At 44.9% G+C, this 23,692-nt stretch overlaps 1 protein-coding gene across 2 annotated transcripts in view; it reads left to right on the forward strand.

The window, feature by feature from the left end:
- JADE3 (jade family PHD finger 3) overlaps positions 1-23,692 on the forward strand; it is a gene marked incomplete at its 3' end in the record, with an annotated part of 54,091 nt that overhangs the window by 24,399 nt on the left and 6,000 nt on the right. For both annotated transcript variants that reach the window (XM_082782016.1, XM_082782017.1), the window contains 6 exons: positions 2,205-2,264; positions 3,338-3,420; positions 13,238-13,395; positions 15,280-15,470; positions 16,894-17,105; positions 18,452-18,619. In XM_082782016.1, the coding sequence (XP_082638142.1) occupies positions 2,216-2,264; positions 3,338-3,420; positions 13,238-13,395; positions 15,280-15,470; positions 16,894-17,105; positions 18,452-18,619 (861 nt within the window). In that variant the 5' untranslated portion in view covers positions 2,205-2,215. The remainder of the gene's footprint in view (positions 1-2,204; positions 2,265-3,337; positions 3,421-13,237; positions 13,396-15,279; positions 15,471-16,893; positions 17,106-18,451; positions 18,620-23,692) is intronic.

Consider the following 23,692-nt stretch of genomic DNA (forward strand, 5'->3'; position numbering starts at 1 on the left):
TCAAGGGAGGCTGTAGCGAGGTGGGGGTTGGCCTGTTCTCCCACGTGCCTGGTGACAGGACGAGGGGGAATGGGTTTAAGTTGAGCCAGGGGAGTTTTAGGCTAGATGTTAGGAAGAACTTCTTCACTGAAAGGGTTGTGAGGCATTGGAACAGGCTGCCCAGGGAAGTGGTGGAGTCACCATCCTTGGAAGTCTTCAAAAGCCGTTTAGATGTAGAGCTTAGGGATATGGTTTAGTGGAGGGCTGTTAGAGTTAGGTTGGAGGTTGGACTCGATGACCTTGAGGTCTCTTCCAACCTAGAAAATTCTGTGATTCTGTGATTCTGTGATTCTGTGTGTTCGCAGTTACTGGGGTTAATGCTGCCCCCAAAATAATCATGCTGGATCGCGGGGCTCTTACCCCGGGTGACTGCTTGTGCCGCCGCTCTCGGCTCTGGCGGAGGTGTAAATCTCCTGCCTGAGCTGCTACAAATCCACTGCCCAAGTACAACTTCCCCAGACGTGTTTCCATCGCCGTGGAGTGGTTGGCAGAGGTGTGCTTTCTATTCTCAGGTTGGTTTTGTTGCTTGTTTCTGCCCCCAAAGCAGCCACCTCCTGCCTCTGCTCTCCTCCCTGGGGTGCCCAAGTGTTCCCAGCCACGTCTTGGCCCCGTGTCTAACCCCGCTTTCACTGGGCGCCGCCTGTCTTTAAGACGGAGTGAAGAGGTTTTATTGCTGCGTGTGTTTATGTAGACTATAAAAGATGAGTCTCCTGCCATAAGCTTTCAGCACCTTTTAACAGCTGCTCAAAAATTCATCCGCATGTAAAAACGGAGCGCTCGCGTTTCTTGCTCAGCAGTGGCAATGGGGAGTGCTGCTGTGCACACCTACCTGCGTCCTCTCGGCACGTCCCAAGGTCCTGTGATGTGCCTGAATGTCTGGCAACCAGGCTGTTCAGAGCTGGAGGCTGCTGGCAGAGAAGGGGATGGCACGGGCAATGCCATTTGAGCTGCTCCTGCCTGGAGCCTTTAAACTGCTGGAGCTGGCAAGACAGAAGTGGCCATCTTCATCCCTCATTACCTAGAGCTTAATTTCAAGCCCGGTGCCACCAAAGCACGTCCAAAGAACAGCTCCTCTGGGCCACGTCAGGCAGCGTTTGCCCAGGAGAGCTTTGCAGCCTCTTAGCTGAACGGTGAGCGGTGGGAGCGAAACCCCGCAGCGCTGTGGGTCCTCTTTTTAACCCAGGCTCTTCCTGTGCGCTGTGGCTGCCTTGCTTCCCCAGCCTGCTTGGGCGCTGAGAAGGGGAATTAACGTGAATTAAGCTGTTTCCTGGTGGGACTCTGTAGGTGATTTAAGGCTATTAAAGTGCTGCACGTGCCGCCTTGCGATGCCTTGTCCCGTTACCCACGGACCCCCCGGTTAAATACCTGACCCGGAGGTGCTGTGCGTAGACCCAGCCGACAAATGCATGCGTCGTTTCCCTCTTCAGCTTCCAGCAGCGTGGGCAATGGCTTTCTATAAAAGAGAGATCAAAGGATAGTTTTAAACTTTGATTACTGTATCTAAATGCGCCGATCAAACTCATGCTCTTAAGTATAAAGGCTGCTGAAAATTTCCACTAAATTAAACAATTCTGCTGCAAACAGTTGGGTCGCAATCTCTTCAAAGCCTTTGGATAGGCTTTTCTTATCCGGAAATCCTGTTTATCCCCCGGTCTTTGGATAATCTCAAGACCCATTGTACAGTAACTAATGTGCAGGCTTTAACAAGCGGGCTATTTAGCTGCGCTTTCCTTTTTCTTCCCTTTACGCAGCGTGGGGTTGGGTTTTGTTTAAAACCCAAAAAAAAGGCGCAGACCCTCACTGATACCCTCCGTGGCTTGTCAGGCTTCCCAGATCCAAGCTCTTGGGTCCCCCAAGTTGTGACGGGGTGATTTCAGTGCCGTCGCTCACCATTTTGGGGAATTACTCCCCTTTAACGTCTGCCTTTCGCTTCATTTTGGGCTTGGTTTTCCTTCCCTTGCAGGTGAGCTGCGTTTTGCACCCACGCCTGGCCGTGCTGCAGCTCCGTTCAGCAAGGGGCTGGAGGGCGCTGGCCGATGCAGTTTCACCCCCGCCAGCTCTCCTTTTGGGGGACTCCTGCCTTTGGGGTGCTGGGTCCTGCGAGTCGGGGTCCACGCAGCCTGTCCTCTTCTGATGGTCGCCACCAACTCTGTTTCTCTCCGTAGGATGCGTCAGGATGAAACGCCACAGGCATCTGAGCACCAGTGACAGTTCAGACAATGAGAGTAAGTAGCCTGTGCTAGTTTTTCTTTGGTCTGTCACCCCCTTGTGGTTTCCTTCTGTGGTTTGAGGGCAAACTGTTTCACCTCCCATAATTAAAACAATGTTTCTTGCTTGATTTCTCCTCGCCTTCCCCGGTCTTCTGTGTTCTGAGCCCTGTTAGGGGAGGAAAAGCAGGCGAAGGGTCCTGTAAACCTGAGGGGGTGTTAAGCCTGCTTAGCGTTTGAGGAGAAATTTGTGTGCCTTTCCCTTTCAGAGCTGCGAAAAATAAATCTGTAATTCGAGAGAAGTTTTGCTGCCCAGAGGAAGCTTTCCTATGGCTAGGGCCATACAAAAGTCCTGCTGTCTCATGCGGTACAGACCCTCAGCCTTTAGTCCGAGCCTTTATGTGTTGCAGTATCTGACACTGGTTCTTCACCTTCTACACCGTGGCCTGGTAGACAAGTCAGTGAAGTTCTGTTTTAAGAGTTCCTTGGCACATGTCTGGCTGAGGTTGCACCTTCCTCGTGTGCCCGCAGAGAACCCCTGCGTTGCAGGGTCTGTTTGCTTCCTAGGAGCCCGTGCCCATCTGAGCATGCTGCGTGCACCCAGGATTGGTTGCCACATTTGTTACGACTCAGCCATGTACTGAACTAGCACCGTGCCCAGGAACGTCTAGACATCACGCTGTACTTTTCTGCCTCTCTCATCAGCACCCTTTAGTATCGTTGCTATTTTTTTTTTCACTTTGTTTTTCTAGCACTTGCAAGCTCTGTCCTCAGTTGTGCTCCTCCTTCCACTTCTGCTAGGAAGGAAATGAGGGAGAGTGGTCTGCATGCTTGTCTCTGTTTACTCACACTTGTGTCGGGCAGAGCAGAATGTACCCATAAACGCGGTGCGCTGTGGTTTTACAAAGAACAAGTGGAACAGGAGGAGCTGTAATCAAGCCTACAGACTGCAGAAGAGCTTTTTGCCTACATCTTGTCAAGAACGATCATAATTCAGGAGATTGGAGTGCCTTGTGTTTCACCGAGCAATTAAATGAATTGAAGCGAGCTGTAATGGTTCTGTTTCTTATTTCTTTTCTTTTTCTTAACAGGTCCCTCCACTTCCTTCTCGTCTTGTTCTAAATACAGGAGCAAGTCAAAAACACCAGCAAATGAACAAAAGAAACCTGCTGAGGTAAGAGCCAGGGTTAAAGATTGGTTACGGGTAGGTTTTTGTCATGTGTTTTTCAAGTTTCTAAGGCTTGAAATAGCGAGCTTTGAACCGGTGCCAGCGCGTTAGTTTGTTACCTGTCAGATGCTCCGTGACACTGTTTTTCCTCACCCTGTGAGTAATGCAGTAGCTCCGGTGTTTGATGTCCCAGAATGACTTATGGCTTTGCAGACGGTACCTTGTGGTGCTTTATTCCCCTGAAATATCGTGTCTTTTTGAAATTGAAAAAGCTGGGATGGATCTGTGATTTGAGAGCGAAGGAAGTGGTTGGTGTGTGTGTGTGCGTGGGCAGGCTGCCACCTTTCTGCTCTAGGATGAAACAGGAACGCCCCACTGGGCAGGTTACGTATGAGCAGTGCTTAATCATCATCTGCCACTTTCTCACTCTTGTGGTTACCTTCAGCAAGGATTTTAATTGCTGTCCCTACCCGTTACTCCTATCACCACTGTCGCTGGATCGGTGTTCACTACTCCAGTCCCTTTTCCTTCAGCACTCGTGTGCGCTGCAGTGCTCAGATCCACCCTAGCAACCATCGCCACTGATTGCCCTTTTTCGGGAGGATTTTGTTGTCTGCCTCTTCCTCCAGATTTGGTGCCTGCTTTCTCGAGGGCTGAAGCCAGATAACAACTGCAAACGGGGAAATGTTTCTTGCAGTTAGTTCCCCTTGCTTGCTGTCACGTCCCCTCCAAATGCATCCTTCAGCGTGCTGGTATGACTGTTGATGCCCGAGGTTACTGAGGAGAAAAAGACTGACAAAACAACACACTTTGCTTCTGTAGAATTTAAAACCCAGAGTTATGTCCCAGAAGTAATTTTTAGTACCATAACAGCAGCTTTGTAGCTGCTTAGATGCTACTGTGGGAGGCTGCATAAATATAAAGGTTGTGTTCGTAGAGCAGAAGCTATTCTGCAAACGTGCTTCGTGCTGCCTTTTCTGAATGCTGCTTCCCAGACGAATTTGGTTTGGTAGGAGCAAGGTTTCAGAGCGTGTCCTTTCTTTGAAAGCTTAATTTTTATCATGAGTTGTTTGAACACAACACACTGATTCATTCTGAAAAGGGAATCTTGTGTGAGTGTTTCCACACGACCCAGATTGGCCAGAGCTAGCTTTATAATGTTTGTTTACAGCCACCAAGAAGGTAAAGAAAACCCTACTACGCTTTTTTACCTTGAAAGCGTTGATCTTTGAGGATTACGGTTCTGTGAGAATTTTAATCTTAAAACAGCTCGTGGCTACGGAGGTCTTGAAATTGTTGCTCACATTTGTCGTCGCAGCAGCTTTGTTGCTTGCCAGGCTGGGTAAGCGGGGACAGAAACAAACGCTTTGCCAGGCTTGGTGCTGTTTCAAGTACGCCTCAGTGCCCAGTCCCTTACCAGTCCCTTCTCCCTGCCCAATTTTTTTATCTCGTCTTCCTAAGGATGCTCTCATTACTGTTTTCTTTCCCTTCGCTCCATTCTGTCTTCATGTGCGTCTGTGTGTACCAGCAATTATGAAGATGTGGCCCATGTGTTCAGCCTACGAGTTTTCTTATTTACATAACTTCTAGGAATTAAAAGGAGCAGTGTTTTCAGTTCCTCCTCTTGTGACCTTCTTTGCTGCTTTCTACCTATCCCAAGATAAAATCTTGAACCCTTTATTGCTTGATAAATATAAAAATTTGAAGAACAAAACTTGGAATATACACTTTGAATTAAAAAAAAAAATGTATTTTACAACATCATCTCCAGTAATGGTGGCATTTTTCTGGTGTCTTTTTGTTTAAGAGTCTCCCTTCCCAGTTTAAAAAAAAAAAAAAAAAAAAAAAAAAAAAAAAAAAAAGAAAAAAAATCTTAGATGATGTCCTCTTCTGCAGGAGTGTCCCAAGTGCAATACTGCAATATTCCCCCTCCCCACAAAAAAAAAAAAAAAAATAAAAAGGATAAAGAAGAGGAATGGATGGGAAGGTGACAGTAATAATCTCTACCCCTTGTGTGTCAGACTTCTGGCTATCCTTCCATTTTTTCCTTTCCCTGTGCTGGAAGCAAGCGCTCCTTCCAACCCCTAGGAAAGCATATGCTGGAGATCTCACGCAATGGTGTACTGCGTGAAGTGCTGCTGTCAGCAGAGCATTGAAATTGATTGCTAATGCACCAGCTGGTGACAAGGCTGGAAAGCAAAGACTGACCCTACCGCATACCCTTCAAAAAAAAAAAAAAATCACGTTACGGTAATTCTGCAAGTTGTTTTTTTTTGTGGTAGGAGTTGTCTAATATCCATTGGATAGAAATTGAAAATTTCAGGCTGACAGCATCCCTTTAGCAAGGGATCTCTTTAGCAAGTTGGCAGTGCTCTCCTTTCATTCACCTCTGCTTGCCAGGCAGCAGACGTTTCTTGAGTTAGTGATGCAGAAAATCTAAAAGGTCAAAACTATAAATAGCTGTTTGGGAATATTTTTGCTCGTGGTCTTCATACATTAATTTTTCTTTCGTGCCAGTAAGCCTGGCTCTCTCAATTATGTTGTGTGTGGATACATAGGCTTTCTTTCTACTTTCTCAGCCATCTCCAGTCCAACTGTTCTCCAGTATTTGGGTTTCCTCTTCAAATAAAAGCTCATTTTCAATATTGTGACCAACAGGTTAGTATATTTGTCGGCTGCTTCACAGGACATGCTTGTAGTGGCCGTGCTCCTCTGTAAATAAAACTAAAAAAAAAAAAAGTTGGCTGTGGCTGAGGAGTGCTCTGCCTTGTGTTGCCTCTCATTGCAATCTATCTGATAGAGCTGTAATCTATCGCAAACAACTGACATGGAAACTTTAAGCTATCTGCTATAGCATTTACTCTGAATAACTAAACAGCACTAAGGTTACAGGCACACCAGCAGCATAAGTCAGAACAGTTTTTCCAGATCTTGCTGATGCTGTTGGCCACGTGCATCCTGTGGAGTTGCCCCTTACGGGCTCGAAGCTGGACAGGAGGGACTCACAGGTCTGAACAGTTGGCTGTGTGGGAGTAGCAGGGTAGGAGGCACTTGGATGCCTGGCTCAGCATGAAACCCCTACTTTGCTGTTTCCCGTCTCCTTGGAAGCTGCAGCGGAAAACGATGGCAGCACAGCTGAAATCATTTTTGCAGGGAAAACCCATCAGCTGGCCCATGCTGAAGGACTGACCAGTTCTCTTCCCCCAGGCTAGTGGGGGCACAAAAGAGCCAAAGAGATTTATGTGACACTCAAACTTATGATTTGTTTTGTTGTTTGTTTTTTTTTAGTCTTCCCTCCCTCTCTATACTGTAAGAGAGTTAAGTTAGGATTATGTGTTGTGGGTTTTTTTAAACCCTGCCCGTCTAAGGTGGCAGTATTTTACTTCTCCCTGCAAATAGGGTTCCGAATCCCACAGCAATAGTAGTTTTTAATCCCTCGCTGCTGATAGCGACAGCTTTGTTATCATGTGAAATGTAGCTTGTCTTCCCCAAGTAAATGGTCTGCTTTCATTACTGGGGTATGTGAAACTTTTTTTAGTGGCATTTAACTGTCACATAAATTGTAGGTCTTGATCCTGAGGAGCACCCTGCAAGATTAGACTCTGAGCAGAAAATGGATTCCTTTTGCAGTTGGAAAGTGGTTGGTTTTGTTCTGTGAATGAATGGGCAATATGATTAAATCATATCGTTTGGCATGCCCCATGCATAATAGAAGAGGAGTCCGTCACCTTTCTGTGCGTGCTTTAGAAGATCCTGAATTAACTGCAACAGCTTGGACATCTCTGCGGGCTTCTCAAGACCTCTGGTCAACATCCCTTATTCATTTTAATGAGCTGGTTTGTAGCCTGCGTGGGTTAATTGGTTAAAAAACCTAATAATACTTTCATCTAAATCAGAGGTGCAACCTTGCTGTTTGTTTTCTTTTAATCTTTTTATACCATCTCAAGATACTTGAACTCCTTAACAAGAGGTGGCCAGAATGCACAAGGGCGTGGAGAAGTTTGCTTGTGATAAGGCTGAGCTGTTCTGCCTTTGGGACCGAATGCGCAGGCATGATAGTAAAATTCAAATGGTCTGCAAAAAGCAGAGGTAGAGCTTCAGTCCTGCCCCTCCTCGTGATGGAGGAATTGGGGAGGAAGGGTGGGAGAATGAATGAGGCTGAAAGTTAGGAAGTCTGCTGGAATTAATAGGATGTCCTTTTCCGTGCACCATGTAATTAAGACTGAAGCTCATCTGCATAGGAAGTTGTGGAGACTGAGAATTAAACGTGATTAAAAAAGGAATTAAACGGATGGCAAGGAGTACAGATTTTTCTAAGTATTTTGTTTAATTAATACCATTTTTAAAAATTGATTGTTGAGTTTAATCCCCAAATCCAAAGCTTACGTCTGATTAGCAACCAGGAGGAAACTCGATGTGTTCTTACACGGTTCTCGCATGTGCTTCTGGCTCCTGAGATGGTGCTGTTAGAGATATCAGAGATAAGACATTTGGCGGGGTTGATTTAGTGTCTGATTTCCTGTTTTTTCCTATAAACACTAGTAAAAGAGGCTGAGAAGATTAATGGCTGCTCCAAAGAAAAGTGCGATATTTCATTTGCTCGAGTCCTGGCTAATCCTCGGAAATAGTTTTAGGGAGTAGGAGTTTGACGGTTAGGATTTACTGCAGGGCACGGCCAAATTACTTAGATGTTTGAGAAGTACAAGCTGAACGCTACACTTCTGTCTGCTTTAGCTGTTTGAACATCATTAGTTTTTCAGTCAGTATACATGCCTGGAGCTGTAGCTTCATGGCCGTTTTACAATTATTTTGACTTCTATTTGCTTTGCTACAATACAAACCAACCAACCCGTGCTGTCGTGAGACTCCAGCCTCCTTTGTAATAAGGTGCCTTAAATTAGAAATTAATGCCCAGGTTGCAGTGTATTAATGAGGAAAAAAATCTACCTCACAAGGATGAGCACACTAAATTTTGGGAAGTGGTGTGTCCCTTACAACTCCGTTCCCTGTAGGTGGGCAGTCTTTGGCAGATGTGAAACATCTATACAGAAATTGAAGTACACTACATGTATTAGATTAGATTATCTGTACTCAGATATTATGTGGCTGCATTATGCTTGTCTTACTACAGTTTGTCCACCGTGTTATTTATGTGGTGATTTTAGGTATAAACTGATGCTTTTTAAGTGACTTTAATTTTTGCTGATGGTGTTAAACATGAGAATTACAAATTACAACAGGACAGTAAGCTTTGATGGGTGACTTTGGGATGAAAAAGAAGGTAATTGTGGAGGTGTATAAAAAATGCCTGAAAACCTGATGGAAAACTTGTGTTCTTACGTAATTTACTCTGCATTTTAGAGAAAATGCCTCCTGTTGGATGGGTATTTGGCTCCTGGAATTTCATCTCTGGCCTTCAGGATGGGTTGTGAAGGAGGTGGAAAAATCAGAAACCTACTGGGCATTTCAGCTTTCTCTTTCTAGAGTGGGGTACTGAGGATGTTTCTGGGGAAATCTGGGTGGGGAGAGGCATATTTTTTCCCTCCTGCCTTTTAAAAATCGCTACTTTGTTTCTGGGACAGCCAGACTTCTGACTCTATAGACAGCCGGCGTGAGGAAATGAAGTGTGTACTGCTGACTCCTCCGGGGCTCTGCCAGGCGCCAGGGGAAGCCTGAGGAGTGAAGCAATTAGATGCAATCCAGGAGAAATCCTGCTTTAATTGTAACAGCAGCAGAGCGGTTAACATGTGCTTTACTTAAACCTCTGCCACGTGGTTCCCAGCGGTGGCCTACATGGCCATGGGAGCACCTTACCGCGGTGGAGTTCTGGAGGTAGGTGGTCACATACTGAAAAGCTCAGTGTCATGAGAAGAAATAGGATTTTTCTTACCATTTTTAAGAGATGACCCAATCTGTTTGCTCTCACTGACACAAGCATTTGGGCAAGTAAGTTGAATGAGCAATAGGATCAGTTGCCGCCGGTAGAAGTGTGTGGGGGGGGTATTAAATTAAGTTTTTGACTCATTTTGTTGTGTTTTTTTTTTTTTTTTTAATTTTTGAGGGGGGACGAGGTTTTTGTTCCCTGTCCCCCCCCCTGAATGTGGCTTCAGGTTTGCATTGATCGCAAACAAAACGTTCCCGAGGTCTGTGCAGATCTGGTATTTGCGTGGCTCAGTGAAGATGGAGGCTGTAGAAGGCTGTCGTGTAGTTAAGACCCGATCTCTGTCTTTGGTACTAATATTTCACTATAATTCTCTGTAGCATTGCATGTGCCTCCCCGATATCTTTAGCAGATAAGGATATTGCCCAGGAAGTCATATTCTTTGGTGGATAGCCTTGATTTATTCCCAAAGTCAGCGTGGGAGTGGGGGGTCCTGTGAGGAAGATCAAATGTCGAATTTTCCCAGTGTTTGCCGAAGGAGTTCATGTTGAAGTCAGACAGCTCCTGGTGCCACAATTACAAACTCCTGATTCAAGAAGTTCATTTCCTTCGGACATGCACTTCTACCATAATTTACAAATAGGACTCCGAAGTCTGAAAAACAAATAAAACACGTGAACCCTATCTTTCCATCCACAGGCCCATGGTCTCACTGTAGCTTGGTGTTGGTGCCGTGGAGGAGCAGAGCGTGCTTATTGTGGAGAATTTTTGTAGGATTTAGGCTGTTAAAAGCTTAGAGACAACAGCATGTCTCTGCAGTGATGCCTAAGTTGTTCTCGTTGCTTCAGCAAATCTTGTCAGACTTCACTGCAGAGCAAAAAGACCAGAGAACAAGGTTTCCTATTACAAATTTGAGTCCCAGCTTTAAAGTGTGAAAAAAAAAAGTTGTACAGTTTCTCAACAAAATGCTTGGTATTTTTATTGTGACATAAGCAAGCGTGTTTTTCATTGGCTTCATTCAGACAAATTGCTGCACCATTTTCAGCTGAAACTGTAAAGCTCCTGGCAGCTACGTGACAGGAGAGGTTCAGACCGAGCAGTCTCGCACGGTAAGCAGGGCTGAAATTCATCGATTCCTTCACGCTTCCAATTGCCAAAAATATTTTTTAAACATCCCACTGTCACACTGACTTCCGAGGAGGCTTCCAGCAGGTGGATGTTTCCTGTTGGTGTGTGTACAGCCCCCATCGGGTGGCTTCTGGCAGCTGTGGCTGCGCTGGGCAGGGCCCTGCCGCGTGAGGTACGAGGCGCGTGTCATGGCGCTGGCTGAGCCACCTCACGCGAGGGGCCCTGAATCCTCCCAGGTGGGTGGGGACACAGCGCTAGCCTAGGCACGCTCATTATTGAGCTCTTCTTGATCTGTGTGGGACTACAGATGATGCTAAAATACAGCTGAAGGCTTGTGTTTTGTGTGTGGCTAGAAATGTAGGTGCTTTGGGGTGACTGACGCTCACTGCTGTGACTGAAAGGCGAGCGCAGACTGGAAGTGAAGGGGTCGCTGTCAGGAGGAGAGGCTGTGCTCTGCATTGCGCTAGCTGTTGCCTCATGGATGCAGTAAGTGTCACAAAAGAGTCCAAAAAGACACAACCATGAGGAGAAGTTGGCTGTCTAAATCCTGAACACGTGTCAGCCCTTTGAGCTGGCTCAGCTCGTAGCCTTGAGGCTGACTGCAGAAGTAAAATTTACTTGATAAGGAAAAATGTTTACTGTGGGAAGATGGGCTGTGTGAAGAGATGATGGATGATGAGAGCTGGAGATCGTGGTGTCTCTGTAAGGATTCCAGGTGTCTGCAGGAAATGCTCATCTGGACTCGTGCTGTAAGTGTGAATGGCAAGGAAAGCGTTCTTAGGAAATCTTAGTTGGGTTTGGGATCCCTGAAGGTGTCAACCATTGCATTTATATTGGTTAAATCTTCGACCTCCGGTGATAGCACCACTGTAAACTTCAGCGACCTGAGGTGGAGAACTTAATGTTGCTGCGTGGTGACCGTGTGGCCAGGCAAAAAATAAAGTTCGTGCTCTAAAAATAGAGATGATACAGCTCACATATATAATGGACGATCAGGAGACGAATTTGCTGCTAAGCAGTGTAGTTAGATGTAGTTGGAGTACTGATGCCTTTCAGAGCATTTTTCATTTAGTGTTTAAAAAACAGCGGTTTTGATATGTAACACTCTACGCCTGTGTTTCTCAGCGCTTTAAAAGGTAGTTTGTAAAGCACTTAACCCCTCAGATAAGGTTTGAGGAATATACGTTGTAATGATTAAACCATTGCATTTCTCAGTTATTGGATTATTTTTCCTTATGGGTTTCTTTGGCACTGTGCCATGTTAGTGCCTCACAAACCTGGCTCTGTATTCGTAACAAAAAAAATTACAATTTCTTTACAATGGCTTAAAACAGTGCTCATCTTATTTTTGCTGTGTAGACACTGCTTGTGTTAAAATGGATGCTTACAGCGTTAATGCTTTCCCTCCTGTCACTGAGGCTTTAGTTGCTCTCTATTTCTGAGCTTCCAGGTTAACTTGCTCTCCTGGCAGCCTACGAGCGATGCAGACGTAGTGCACAGTGAAGCAACTCCTGTGCTCTGAGCTACCAGCAGCCTCTTTCAATACCTGTTTCTACTTAAAAGTGTAGTGCCTTTTTTTTTTTTTTTTTTTTTTTTTTTTTTTGTTACAACGATTTCTTGATGATTTCCAAGAACAGCTGAGAATTTTTGCAGTAGGCATTAACCGGTCTGGTGCTGTCAAATTGAAAAGGGTACGCGAAGATATTTGGCTCTGAAGTATTTTATTACTGTTCTGGCTATAAAACTGAATTAGTAAGAAGAGAGTTCAACCTGCCACAGCTTATTGCAGGGATATTTTCCCTTCTCATTTTATTGCCCTTTGAGGATTTGATTTCTCATTATGATAACACAATTAATTAGTTGCGATGTCTCCCCAACACCAAGCTGTGGTCGCTGTTCTGCTTTTATGGATGTTAAACTTGGGCAGGGTAGCAGTGGGAAGGGGAAAAAAAAATAAAAAATTCATCTGCCCTTTATTTGAATTTCATGCACCTGTAGTTGACAGGCATTTACATCAAGTAAGCTGTGAGACGGCCGATAATCCTGGTTGCATGTTCGTCAAACTGGAATCCTCTGCAGCCAGGAGCTGGGTGTTAGAGCTGGAGGTTTGTCACGGGTGGCCTACGCTGGTGTGTTTCACCACGTAGCTTTGCTAAGGGGTCCCGAGGCTGGATTGCATTTTTGTGGTGGCATTGCTGGGGTTCAGGCACAAAGCAAGGCAGAATTCGTGCTTCAGTGTAGGCAGCTGTTTGTCTTCAATCCTGAAGATCCTGACCAGTAAAACTTCAAATGGATTTAGTAGATGAGCAAGTGCCTGTACATCAACTTTGCCATGGCAACTGCTCTGAGCTCATGATGAATATGACAATTAGAGGGAGCTTGACTGAGCGGAGGAAAAAGATATGCAACCTTGTACCTAAGTTGGGATGAAGCATGCAGACTGGCAAGTAAAATGAGCTGTTTGAAAGTGATATTATAAATAAACTAGGTACAGGCCTCCTTTCCCCCTTTCCCTCGGTAACCTGCAGCAGCTTGCTTTCTTCCTTCTGATTAGGCTTCAGGCAGCAGTGTGGTTTTGAGTTAGCTGAAAATTCTTGCCATGCTGCACCTGGTATGTTAAGAGTCAATAATCTAGATGACTTCAAATTAATGTGTTTGTGTGCCAGCACTCTTAAAAAAAAAAAATAAATAAAAATAAAAAAAATTAACAACATACGCGCATTGTTTCAGCGTAGATTATGAAAAATCCATACTGCTTCCCGTGGTGGAAATCTTTTTTCTCAAGCCTCTCCTCTCCCTGGGTTTCCTTTGCAGGTGTTCCGCAAGGATCTCATTAGTGCCATGAAACTACCGGATTCTCACCATGTTAACCCCGATGAATATTACGTCTTTGCGGACACGTGGAAACAGGAATGGGAGAAAGGAGTCCAAGTTCCAGCCAGTCCAGAAACAATTCCACAGCCTTCTCTCAGGTAACAGCGATTGCACATCAAGCATGTGCGCAGAATGTGAGCTCAGAGAAGGTGGCCTCTCGAAAAAGAGGTGGTCTAAACACAGCCCACGTTTCCTTGTTGTTACGGTTACACCTCCAATGCAGCAGCCTCCAGGCATGCTTTTAAGCCAAACAAGCACCAATTTGGAAAACATTTCTGTGGCACTTCAGATCTGGTTCTGTCTAGATACCATGATGGTATCTACATTGCAAGTGTAAAAAGGGGATTTTATTTTTTCCTGAGTCGCGTGGTGCTATGGGTTAAATCTGTTTTCTCTTTTAAGTGTGGAAAGTTAAATTAAAAATAAACCTAAATCTTGCGTTGCTTTCATGTTACTTGAAAAGCCTCCCTACAAAGCATGAAGAAATAGAACAGTAGGCGCTCAGGAATAGCTGGTACCCGATCAAACTACTCACTTGTTCACATAATACAATTTTTGTTGGTGTTGACTGAGCCTTTAACTCCTTCTGCTATCTTTTTCCACAAATAGCCTCTGATCAATATACAAGTTCAGTGATGTCAGTTTCAGGAGACAGACTGTTTGTCCTCTGGTCTTGTGTTTAGACCAGGAAAACCTAACAGTGTAGTCCTGTAACCTTTCCTGGTGGAAAAAGTGTCTTTTAGTGTAGAGGTATTACTGCCAGTATGGTCTTCAAGACGAAGATAAATGAATTGTCCAGTGAAAGCGCTGATGCCAGCATAATTTAATTTCCACTGGGGCTATTGTCAGTACCAAGTTATTAAAAATAAATATATTGCATCTCATACCAGCAGTATTACGTTAGAGTTAAAAATTGATACGGAATGGTCTGGACTAGAGAAAAGAAAAGCTCACAAGGGAACACGAGAAAAAACGAGCAAGGTGAAGGGGGGAAGAAGAATGGCAGAGGAGCATTGTTTGTGCTGACATTAACAGCCCACATTGTCCAGTTAGAATTATGTGGGATACTGCTCGGCTGCTGCCTGCTCCTTCTTTCCTCCTCTGGCCTTGTTTCCCACAGCTTTTCTTTTCTGCTGGTGCCGGGGAGGGCAAGCTCTGGAAAGCACGCAGAGCTTCTCACGTATGGCACTGTTCCATTCAGTATCTCCCTGGCTTCCTTTCACATGCAGGGCCTCTCGCATCAAATGCAGAGAAAGATGGACTTTATCTAGCTAGGGTCAGTCTCTCCGTTCTCATAGGCTAGTTTACTAGGCAAGCACTAATTTTTATCTCTTAAAATAATTGAAAGGTTAAAAATACCCATATTTTTTTTCCCCCCTTGCTTCCTGGATGATTTTTAGCTGTTTTTTCCCCTCTACGTTTTTGCTCAGCAACAGAACCGTTCTTACAAATGTATTATTTTTGTTATGTAACGTGGATGAAGTGTCACATATAAAATATGGGTAGACTGCTTAACCCCAATGAAGAGCAAACATCTCCTCCTCCTCTCCCTAGCTGCAGCAGAATAAATCAAGCTTTCCTGAAAAAGCTGGAATCCTGAGGACTGTAAGCTGGCAAGATTTCCTTCTATCGTTTAGGAAGAAGACAGAACAAAGATTGTAGGGTTTTTCGGCATAATACTTTCTGTGTTTCAAAAACATTTGCATCGCCATGCTAGTAGCATTTGTTAAGTTGAAAATATTATGCACAGGCTTACATTTTAAAAATGATTCCGTCTATGTAGCAAACCTTAACATATTTCATGTGAAGAAATGACATTTACAGAATCCTGTCTTCCCACCCTGGCTTCACTCACAGGCTAGTTTAAAATCTGGGAGATGCTAGATTTCTTTGCACTTGATAACAAATATTTCATGTCTTTCAAGGCTGAATCTTAAAAAGCTGGAGCTAACTCCCTGTTTCCTTTTTATTTTCATGTGTAGGGTTGTAGCAGAAAAAGTGAAAGAAGTACTGTATACACGACCCAGGAAGTACATCCACTGCTCCAGCCAGGAGCCCACAGAGCCAGGTTACATCAACATCTTGGAATTGGCAGAATCGGTGTGTCGCTATGACTTGGATGATATGGACATCTTTTGGCTCCAGGAGCTAAACGAAGAGCTTACTGAAATGGGTAATTTCACAACATGTTCTAGTTTTTAAAGCAGCAGTTAACTGCTGCTGCTTGAGTTGTAGTCTGCTGTGTGAGATTCCTTAAAGATCTTTGAATGAGAATTGGATGGAAATGCTAGGAAAAACGAGGTAATGAACAGCTATAAAAACATTTAAAATGAGTTGCTGGATCAGTTAGCGTTTGATATTTTACCTGTTGTGCCTAGAAACTTCTTCACGTCCAAAATCACGTGCAACGTCTGCAGGCTGATACAGGAGGGGAAGAGCCCAAACCAGGTGGAATTAATTTTAGGGCTTTAAAAGTTAAAAATATTGCATAGGAAAAACACGTGCTTCCATTTTTTAAACTTGTACATATTATTGCTACAAAATACAGAGTTCTGAGGAGCTGACGTGCTGGGTTCTTAACAGAATAATTAAGTTGCACGCATGCTAGCCCATTTAAAATCTGCTAAATTTTTTTTTTCCATGTGAGTTGTGGGTACAGAAGGCTTTGAAGTGGAGTGAACTATGGAAAATAATCTTGGAGATATTGCTGGAATAACTGGGTTGCGGTGGGATGGCCTGTGCAGCTGGTGCTCTTCCATGGACGAGTGCAAAAGGGAGATATTTAACATCTCCTGTTCACAAAGAAGGAGGAACTAGGTGGGATGGGCTAATTGGTAGGGGCATTGGCTGTGGCAGGTGTGAAATAGCAGAGACTGAGATCCTGAGGTGAGCAAAGAGAGGAAATAGCCTTCTGCTCCTGGGCTTACAGAGAGCAGGCTTCTGCTTATCTGGGGAGCTGCTAGGTGGGGAGTGAGGCAACTCTGAAGGGTGAAGTTGCTGGAGAGAGCTAGCAGGGCTTTAAGGACACACTCCTCCAAGCACAAGAGTGATCATGGCTTTTCTGGGGCTGAAATCACCATCCCTGGAGATTTTCAAGGTCTGACTGGGTGTGTTTGTGAGCAGCCTAATCTGGATTCAGTGCTGGCCCTGCTCTGAGCAGGGAGCTGGGCTGGATCCCTCCAAGGCCCATTCCCACCTGAATGATACCGTGATCCTTTACGTTCAGGGAGTGGAAGAAACATTCTGGCACTGGAGAGAACAGTTTAGTACCAGAAGGCACTCTGTTTTAGCAGTCATTTATCTTTTCCATCTCCCTGTTTATCAGTTGCAACAAGAAATCAAAATGAGCAGCCATCTCCTTGTCCAGCAGTTGGAGTGATGTCTTTTGTCTTACGCACAACCCAGACTTTTACTTCAATAGTCGTTCTGTTTGTATTTATAAAACCCTGCTAAAATTAGCCAGTGACTGATAAAAGGCTTTTTAAATTTAAGTCGTGTATGCTGTGGTAGTTGCTGGAAGTTGTATTTTGCCTCTCAGACTGGGTCAAAAGCGCCTGACTGTCTCCCAATTCCCCCCTCCCCGTTCTGCACTGCAGGGTGCGGGCCCCTGGATGAAAACACGATGGAAAAGACGATTGAAGTGCTGGAGCGGCACTGCCACGAGAACATGAATCACGCGATTGAGACTGAAGAAGGGCTGGGCATAGAGTACGACGAAGATGTCATCTGTGATGTGTGCCGGTCCCCTGACAGCGAAGATGGGAACGATATGGTGTTTTGTGACAAGTGTAACATCTGCGTCCACCAGGTCGGTGCCTGCAGGGGCGTTGACACTGTCCTCTGGTCTTTGTTTACCTTGGCAAGTGTGGAATTGGAGCTGGTATTAAACGTGGAGGGCTTTGCCATTTGCTGGGTAAGGAGGGTGGTGCAATACCAAGCCCAAATTCTGTACTCTGGGAGTTACAGCAGGTAAGTGGCCAAGCACAGTCTGTGTGTGGACCTCTGTCACCCAGCAGGAGCATGAAGCATCCTCAGGACTTGCAAGCACTTTCTCTGTGACCATAAAGCCTTTTATTAACCCTCCTTTTGAAAATAAACAGGGTGGAGAGCGCTGCCTGCCTATATGAAAAGAATTTAAAGACAGCTTATTTAAGAGCTGGGGTTTTTCCCTCCTTGATTGACTTATTAACTTGTTAAGAAAGCCTGGCAGCAACCAGAAAGAGTTATCACTTCGATTTTTAATCTGGATGGGCCCTGCTTCACCAAGCAGCCTCAGGTCTGTTCGTCATCACGCCGCTTGGAGGCGGGGAGGAGGAGTGCGAGAGATTTCCTCCTTCACAGTGCCCTCTCATGCCAGCTCAGCCAGATTGCCAAGCTACTGGTTTGGTAGCCTAGGCCACCCCCACTCATTAGCTGGATTAAATCAGGGAACGGTTTACGTCCGTCTCCAGCCTCCTAAATGTGATCTTTTGGTATAATGCCACTTCTGCATCAGTAATAGAAAGAGTGTTGGTGGGAACGTGCCTCAGAACAGGAAAAAAATAAATCACTGGTAAAATTGAGATTACAGCTCCCCCTGTTGGGTTTTTGCAACAGTCAGACATGAAAATAGCGTTAGGTTAGTCTGTCCTGGTGGTTCTGTAATGCAGGATTTCACTCAGGAAAGGCCCCCTCTCTGTAGGCATGAGAGGAATGTGCGTTAAAAACCAGCTCACTGCTTCACATCTAAATAGATTTATGTTACTGTAAAGTTGTTAATGATAGGAAATAGTGATTTTTAGGAAGGGCTACATACATGCTGAAGCTAATTTAAAGAGATGCCTCCTTTTTTCTTCAGAAACTTAAAAAGTGGCTAAATGCAAAGATGAAGGTTCTTAATGGCAGTGTTTTTTCAGTCACAATGGCTGTTCTGTGCTGTGAACAAACAATACCAAGACACACACTTTAAAAAGAAGCAGGTGTAGAAAGCATTTGTTTTATAGGCTGTAAATCTCTTTGATCACCTGACTCCTTTTAAGGTAACAAAACTGGAGAAGGATTAAGCAAAGGCCAAACTGTGCCTTTAGGATCTGAAGGCTTTGTGCTGTATGAAAATTAATGTTTGAATGTGAAATCCTATTAGTGCAATGATCTCGATCCCTGTTTTCTCCCAAGGCGTGCTACGGAATCCTAAAAGTCCCTGAAGGGAGCTGGCTGTGCCGCACCTGCGTGCTGGGGATACACCCCCAGTGCCTCCTGTGTCCCAAACGAGGAGGTGCCATGAAAGCCACCAGGACAGGGACCAAGTGGGCGCACGTGAGCTGTGCCCTCTGGATTCCAGAGGTAAATCTGAATTTCTGCCTCGTCCTTCTGTATTGTGGTCCCTACTATCCTCTTCCTTCTCTTCTTCCTCCTCCTTGTTCCCTCCTTTGTTTTTTCACATTCTCATGATTTTAATGTATCTATATGGTTTAGTCCTGGGCTTTATTCTGAGTCTGCAGAACCTGCAAAGGCTGGGAGAGAGAGATTAATCCCTTTGTTGGCCGTTTCCCCGCCGACACACTGAGCAAGCACTCCTTGGTGTCGTTGCGGCACCTGAGTGACCTGCTGGAAAGGCTTCCTGATGTAAGATAGCATTCGCTTCATAACTGCAGCTTCCTTGCCTCTCTTAGCTCCTCATAAATGTGTGCACTCTTGGTTAGGTGTATAATTTGTGTGAATACATTCATTTTTTGGGGTTGTTTTGTTTTGTTTTGTTTTTTTAAGAAAAAAGCAAACAAACATACTACATGATTTGTATTGGATGAACTCTGAGATGGGCAGATGTTTGCGGTTAAGGTATTTTAGAATGATTTTTTTCTGAAGAGAAGAAAAATCTTATCTTCTGGGGAGAAGAAAAATCTCCTACACTATAATTTGTAAGAAAAGGCTTTAGTTGCATGCACGTATGTGGAGTTCAATAACGAAGCTTTACACTTGCTCTATTTAGAATCAAGGTTAGCATCACATTATAATTGTGTAAATTGGAATATTCACTCACATATAGATGGGCTGTTTGTTTAATTTTGTGCTCAGATCTGTATTTGTTTTCTTTCTGGTAAGATCCACAAATCCATTACAGTGGATGGTTTAGCACGAAGCTGTAGCCACAGCTGTTGGCACTGTGATACCAAGGGGCTGCCTTATTTCTCAAGCCTTCTGTTCCGAAGCAGCCAGGCCTTGCCTTTGCAAAACTTCACGAGGAAGATGCTAAGATTCTGGATTATTTTTTTTTAACGTGGTATCACGATGCCATGTGTATTTCCTAGCTCTGTCACAGGCATACGTCTGCTTTGCAGGGAGGTTATCTTTGCAGTTCTGCTTTCTCTTCAGGCCAGCGTGTACTTCCTGGTGTCTCATCCACCTTTAGGGAGAAAGGAGTAGAGGGGGGAGAAAACAGAAAAGATTAAAATAAATAAAAATCTCCTGACTTCTGTACTTCCGAAGTGCATTTGTCTGAGCAGACAGGTTTTCCTCAGCGGTCCTTTCTGTGTGCGGTTGCCTTGATGTCGTCCGCAACAGAAGAGGAGCAGGCAGGTTTGGAAAGCAGCTGAGCACAGGACGGGGAGCCAGTGCTGCCTTCTTGCCTGCACACCTCCCTCCGGCTGAGGGAGAGAAGCCCAGGGAGCACCCAAGTGGGAGAGCTCAAACCCAGCTGCTCCCGCAGCCATCAGCGGCTCCAGGCCTCAGGCACCTCCTCCCCTCTGCAGCAAAGCCGAGTGTGTCAGGCGTAGCAAGGAGGTGGCACCTGCCAGGAGAGGTGGGAAACGTCTCTTGGGTCTGTTCATCCTCTCTGGCCCCTGCATTGCTGTTTGTAGGAGGAAAAAATAAAAATCAGTCACTGAAGAAGTCAGAGAAAGCTTTGGGAATCTCTGTTAAAATATTGGGTTCCTTTCTGGAGAATCACTGTAGCATAATGTGATCACTGGACTGGAAAGGCCTAGAGTTTGAAGACCTGGAGATACTTTATGGCACGATGCATATTCCCTTGGAACTGCCCCAGAAGAAACAAACATGATAAAATCTCTGCTGCTTCCCCACTGTGCCCCCAATGAGACAGAGCAAGGCCGAAGGCAGAGAAAAGTGAGCCAGAACCATGTTTGTGGTAAAACCTTCAAAGAGGGGCTCGATGAGTCACCAAGTGTAGGCTAGCAATGTTGCACGTGGTTGCAGTGGGGATTTATTGTCCTTCATTCATTCGTTCAGCACTCTCTTAAAATGTGGGTGGGGGTTCTTCCCTCCCTCCCCTGGTAAGCTGATGGTGTCAAAAGGCTTTGTTGACCTTCACGTGGCTGATTGAGACGTTTGAAGGTTTTTACTTCATAAAGGGCCCTCATCGTTGGTTTGTATCCTTTTATTCTTCTGCCATTAATGTCTTTTAGTGTAAATGGCTCTTCTATGCTTTCTTTAAAGACGTTCTTTGAAAAAAAGGAAAGATTTTGAGATGAGAAAACTTGCTCTGCTTTGAAGTTCAAGATTTCTCTGCCTTAGAGGCCCCACTGCAGACACATCTTCCCTCAGTCAGCGTGCTGTCAGCTGAAGCACAAAGCCATTTTTCCTTACCTGCTGCTGGGGGCAGGCTACCAGCGGAGAGCAGGGTGGTGGCAGAGATGTCAGCTCACTGTGGAAGTCACAGAGAAGAGGCTTCAACAGCCCCACTATTCTCTCTCTCCCACTTTTACAACTTCTTCGGAGTACAGCAGTCGAAATGGAACCTGGCACAACGTGAAGGAGGAACAGAGAGGCTACGTGTTAAGGCAGACAGTCAGTTCTGCCTTGGTTAGGGAGGCTTTGGGAAATAAAAAGGTTGGCCTCTCAGCTCTCGGGATCCCTCGTGAACAGCCAAGTTCAAACAAACTTTGCCTTGACTCCTCTCGGGGAGTGTTAGGAGCACGCAGGCGGCACGAGGCCAGTATAAATAAACTGCACCTGACTGGAAGCGCCTCGTGGTGTTTTGACAAAGCAGGGTAATGTAAACAGGCAGCACTGCAAGCCGAAGGGACAGGATTTCTAACACAAATATTGCCTGCCCTCCAGAGTCCCCTCTGGGGAAGCAGCAGGGAGAGCACTGAAGGGGGCAGAGAGCGAGAAGATGTGTGTCAGTTCCTAGCTTCTGCTGGGACGCACGGAGGAAAGGTGGTGCCACCCAGTCTCCAGGAGAAAATCACTGAAGGTGATTTTTGAAAGGAATAAAGACAGCATGGCAAGTCGATGCAACCCCTTAATTCCCACAGGAAGTCTTGCCTGTTGATTCTGGTAACTGGGGCAAGAAACGTGGTCAGTCTCTTTACAATATTGTTTCAGAAACACCTGGGCGACTTGTAACCAGCTCTGTTTTGAGCAGCATCCAGTTAGGTTGGTAAAGAGTCTCATTATGGAAATCAAAAAGCTGCCTTTTGACATTTAAGAGTGGTGAACATGATTTTGTGGAACAATTCAAGAGTTCCAAGGACAGCTTTGTCCCTTTCCTGCTGACACATAGGAAGTCCACAAAAGATGAAGCTGCTCCTCATCTCTACCCGATGAATGCATCGCATGCTGCCTCCCCCTTCTCCTTGTCCTCTCTGGGACCTCTCTGGAGCATCCCACTATCTTTCTAACAAAGACTTCTCAGAATTAGGTTTTAGTTTTGTTAGATGGGTCACAGCTTGCTGCTTTTCCTCATCTTGTCTTTTTCTTTTTTTTTTTTTTTTTTTTTGATAATTTGAACTGGCAGTAGCTGGTACTGCTGGTTTCCAGGTGCCAAGTCCTGTTGGTTTTCCGCACAGATCTTTCTGACTCTGGTTTTGGCCCAAGAGAAGGCTGAAGCATGCCCACTGATGGGACTCGTGGCTTCTGGAGTTCAGTGACATACACTTGCGCCTGTCACTGGGCTGAATAGAAATACCACGCAGCACTGGCTGGCCTCAGCATATTCTAGAAGATCGGGCTTGCAACTGGGGGATTGGAGATTGAAGTACTACAACAAACACAAATCATGCTTGAGTCTGTTTTTGTCATTACGCTATGATCTGTTGACCAACCTCTAAAATGTGAGAATGATGAATCGAGTCATCTCTTGCAAAGCTGTCTTTCCCAACTACTTGATGGATGCTCAAAACAATGCAGAAGATAGGAAAGAGTAACAAAAACGCTCAGTTTGAACAAAGCAGCTCTGACTCTCAGGCTTGATCAATGTGGCACTGCTGTATTGGACAAGTCTAGCTCGCAGAGAAGGTCTGCTGTGCTTCCTCAGGGGTTAGGCAGGTTTCAAAGTGAGTATGTACATCAGGTGATTGCTGAAATACCCCAAAAGGGAAGCTAGCATACTCACCTTAGTTTGATGGCCCTTGTAAAGGCAACAGTTTAATTATCACGTCTTAAACTAATTGTGTAATCTGGATTTCCCTAGAAGAGCCTTATTATGGAGGTTGGAAGAATAATCTATGAAAACTACTGTAATGTAATGCTCTTAAGCTTCTCTTAAAAAAAAAAAAAAAAAAAAAAAAATCCTATCTCAGTCTTGACTACTTTCTTAGGTTATAGGCTTTATTCTGACCTCACAGTGCCACAGAATGTGACCTCGAAACCTCCTTTCTTTGAATTCTTTGTTTTGACCCCTTTGCTAAGAGGCCCCAATCCCACCAGCGGTCTGCTCTGCTCAGGCCAATCATTGTATGAAGCAGGGAGATCTGTCTAGCTAGAATTAGCACTGCATTTCTGTTTCAGGCAGGTAGCCCCCCATAGCACACAGCTGCTGAATTCAAAGTGTTTCTTCTTTGTGTTAGCATCAAATTCCAAGCTTTTGGAGACTGCCAGCCTTGGGACAGAACAGTTACCTCTGAAATTTTCTGCCTTGTGTGATTTTGATATGCTCAGTTCTGCATGTTGATCATTCATAGCTGGCCAGTTCTGTTTCTGCCCTTGGATGGTGGTCAGGAGCATCTCAGGGATGAGCGAGGAGATTATTTATCTCTGTTTGGATGCCCAAATTATGGAGAACAGTCCTGGTTTCCCAGTATGGACAACAGACAGCTGAGAAATTTCTATCACAATGGATATGTGAACCTTAGTACAGCAAACAATAGCAAAAGGTACCTATGCTTATCTGAAATTTCTTCTTTCTTGTAGTATTAATATCCATAATCTGATCCACAAATAGATCATCCAGACTAAATACATGAAAACTGGAATAAGATAACATACTGTGCTTTGCAGAAAGAGAAGTTTGTTGCATTCTTTCTCAAATTATAATTCATACAATCTGTAGTTAGGAAAGTGTTTTAGAGTCACCTCTCGCACTGGGAGTGCTCAGTGGAGGTAAAGGCAGAAAGCAAGGCTTTCCCTGGCTGCTGACTGCTAGATCTCTTCTGCCCCAATCTCTGAGCTGGCAGAAGT

The sequence above is a fragment of the Aythya marila genome (genome assembly GCF_965140915.1).
Source record: "Aythya marila genome assembly, chromosome: 1".
Classification (NCBI taxonomy): domain Eukaryota; kingdom Metazoa; phylum Chordata; class Aves; order Anseriformes; family Anatidae; genus Aythya; species Aythya marila.